This window comes from Alexandromys fortis, unplaced genomic scaffold (assembly GCF_014885135.2).
Source record: "Alexandromys fortis isolate MF-2015 unplaced genomic scaffold, M_Fortis_MF-2015_v1.1 scaffold_436, whole genome shotgun sequence".
Lineage (NCBI taxonomy): Eukaryota > Metazoa > Chordata > Mammalia > Rodentia > Cricetidae > Alexandromys > Alexandromys fortis.
This window is the reverse complement of record NW_026068334.1, coordinates 22,285-25,543: the sequence shown is the minus strand read 5'-3', so window position 1 is coordinate 25,543 and position 3,259 is coordinate 22,285. Positions and strand designations below refer to the sequence as shown.

Genomic DNA, 3,259 nt, shown 5'->3' with positions numbered 1-3,259 from the left:
AACACTTTGAGGAAGAAGTATAGGTATTAGCTCTTCTTTGAAGTTCTGAAACCATCTGGACCTGGTCTTTTGTGACTGGAAAGCTTTTGATGACTGCTTCTATTTCCTTGCAGGTTATAAGCATATTTCAATTATTCACATGGTCTTGATTTAATTTTGGTGTATGGTATCTATCTAGGATATTGTCCATTTCTTTTACATTTTCCAGTTTTGATGAAAACAGGTTTTAGTAGTATGACATAACAATTCTCTGGATTTGCTTGGTGTCTATTTTTATAGCCCCTTTTCGTTTCTGATTTTATGAATTGGATGTTCTTTCTCTGTCTTTTGATTGAATTGGATAACAGTTTGTCTATCTTGTTGATTTTCACAAAGAACTAGCCCTTTGCTTCATGGATTCTTTCTATTGTTTTCTTTGTTTCTTTTTTATTGATTTCAGTCCCCAGTTTGACTATTTCCTGTTATCTAGTCCTCCTAGGTAAGTCTACTTCTTTTTGTTCTAGAGCTTTCAGGTATGATGTGAAGTCACTAGTATGATATTTCTTCACTTCCTTTATGTACCCAAACTCTTTTTATGAGGCTACAGTCACCTTGATACTGAAACCACACAAAGACTCAACCAAGAAAGATAATTACAGATGAATCTCACTCTTGAACATATATGCAAAAATATTCAATAAAATACTTGCAAAAAATCCAAGAACACATCAAAAACAGTCATCTATGATGACCAAGTCAGCTTCATTCCAGAGATTCAGGGCTGGTTCAACATATGAAAATCTATCAATGTAATCCACCATGTAAATGAATTAAAAGAAAAAAACCTTATGATAACCTTATTAGATGGTGAAATTGCATTAGACAAAATCCAACAGCCCTTGGAGAGATCAGGAATACAATAAACATATCTAAATATAATAAAAAGCAATATAGAGCAAGCCCACAGACAACATCAAATTAAATGGAGAAAAAGAAACTCAAAACAATTCCACTAAAATCAGGAGTGAGACAAGGTTGTCCACTGTCTCCATATCTCTTCAACATATTCATTGACGTTTTAACAATAGCAATAAGACACCAAAAGAAGAACAAGTAGGTTAAAATTGGAAAGAAGTAAAACTTTCTCTATTTGCAGACGATATGGAAGTATACATCAACTATCTCAAAAACTCTACCAGAGAACTCCTACAGCTGACAAATGACTTCAAGAATGTGGCAGAATATAAAATCAACTCAAAAAAAATCAGTAGATTTCCTATATATAAATGCTAAAGAAGTTGAGAAAGAAATCATAGAAACGTCACCTATCACAATAGCCACAAAAATACAAAAAAAAATATTTTGGAGAAACACTAATCAAAGAAGTGACAGACCTGTTTATAAAAAATATTAAGTCTTTAAAGAAAGAAATGGAAGAATATTAGAAAATGGAAAGATCTCCCATTCTCTTGAATAGGTCAAATCAATAAAATTAAAATGCCAATCCTACAAAACGCAGTATATAGATTCAATGCAATCTCAATAAAAATCCCAACTCAATTTTTCATAGACATTGAAAGAATGATAATCAACTTCACATAGAAAAAAAAAAAAAACCCAGGATACTCAAAACAATCCTATACAACAAAGAATGTTCCAGAGGTAACCACACCTCAGAAAGTTTAGAGAATAAAGATTCAAGAGAATAGGCTGCAAGTCACCTCTAAGACACACTTGCCATGTTCTAGTGAATTTTCTGCTGACACCAACTCCCAGTGGGTAAAACAGGAGCAGATGTCCCTTCGAGCACCAGCACCTACTTCTGGGCTGATTTACATATTGAGTCGCTAGACAACAGCCTAGGTTCCTTTAAGGACAGCTGCCAGGAGCCTAAGAAGCATTCTCTTTTCAAACAATCAGAGATGGAGTCAAAGGCATTTCTGCTATGGCTGCTACTGCTGGAGGTTCCAGGTGAGAGGGTGAACTGCAGTGTTGGGAGCATCCTGTGTGGCCATCATGGTTTTCCATGCCTCTGGTACCTTGATCATTAGATTTAAAGCATTTGTAATTGGTTTTAAGTTCCTCCATCCCTTTTGACTTTCTAGTTTCTCAAAGTGATACCCACAAGTATTGTTAAATTTTTTAATGAAAAATTCCTCTGCTGGGAAGATTTTTGAACATGTATAACCATGATTTTTGTGTTTATGATTCTAGGTTCCTCTGGGGAGATTGTGCTGACCCAGTCTCCATCATTGCTGTGGGTGTCTCCGGGACAAAAGGTCACCATCTCTTGCAAGTCCAGTGAGAGTGTCAATACCTATGGAGTAAATCTTATGCACTGGTATCAACAGAAACCAGGACAGTCTCCCAAACTCCTCATCTATGCAGCATCCAGCCTAGAATCTGGGGTCCCATCCAGGTTCAGTGGCAGTGGGTCTAAAACAGACTTCACCCTCACCATCAATTCTGTGAAGGCTGATGATGCTGCAATCTATTTCTGTCAGCAGAGTAAGGAGAATCCTCCCACAGTGCTCCAGGGCTGAACAAAAACCTCCTGGGGTTGCTGCTCGCTGAGCCTTAGTCTCTCAGCTGTCTCTTACTCTCTGACATCTCAATAAACAGCTCTAAACTTGTTTGGGGAAGATCTTAAATAACAAAACAAACTTTTTATAAAAGGATTTCCTTGTCAAAGTGCCTTACCCTGTTTTAGGATTAGATGGGGTGGGGTGGGAGGGTGAGTGGAGGGAATGGGAGGAGGGGAGGGAATGGGAATTTGTATTTTTTTTAATCAAATAAATTAAAAATAAATACTAGACAACAAAAGAAAACATGCTTTGTTTGTTTATTCCATCCTATATACCTTACAATTCAATGATTCCTCAACAAAATATAGACCTTTATAATTGTTTCTTAATTAATAATTATTCATTTAAATTTTTATTATCACATATTTGTCTTTAGATGATTTTCCCCTTTTATCCCCTATCTCCTTGATAGCATATTTCTCTATTCCATCCCACCCTCAGTATTCCTTTTTCGACTTTCCTATCACTTAAGATTTACTGTTTTCTTTTTTAAAATGTGTTTTTAAGAGACAATAAATACAAATTATTTCAACTTGAAAAAAATGTTAACCAAAGTCATTTGGGGTGTGTGTGTGTGTGTGTATGTGTGTGTGTGTGTGTGTGTGTATTTCTGTGTGTGTATGAGAGAGAGAGAGAGAGAGAGAGAGAGAGAGAGAGAGAGAGAGAGAGAGAGAGAGAGAGAGAGAGAGAGAGAG

General features: G+C 36.1%; 1 gene segment (V, D, J or C); it reads left to right on the top strand.

The window, feature by feature from the left end:
- The first annotated feature begins 1,882 nt into the window (after positions 1–1,882).
- Positions 1,883–2,522, top strand: LOC126495257 (Ig kappa chain V-III region MOPC 63-like). The segment is given in 2 exon segments: positions 1,883–1,950; positions 2,194–2,522. Coding segments are annotated over 2 exon segments (378 nt in total).
- The last annotated feature ends 737 nt before the right edge of the window (positions 2,523–3,259 follow it).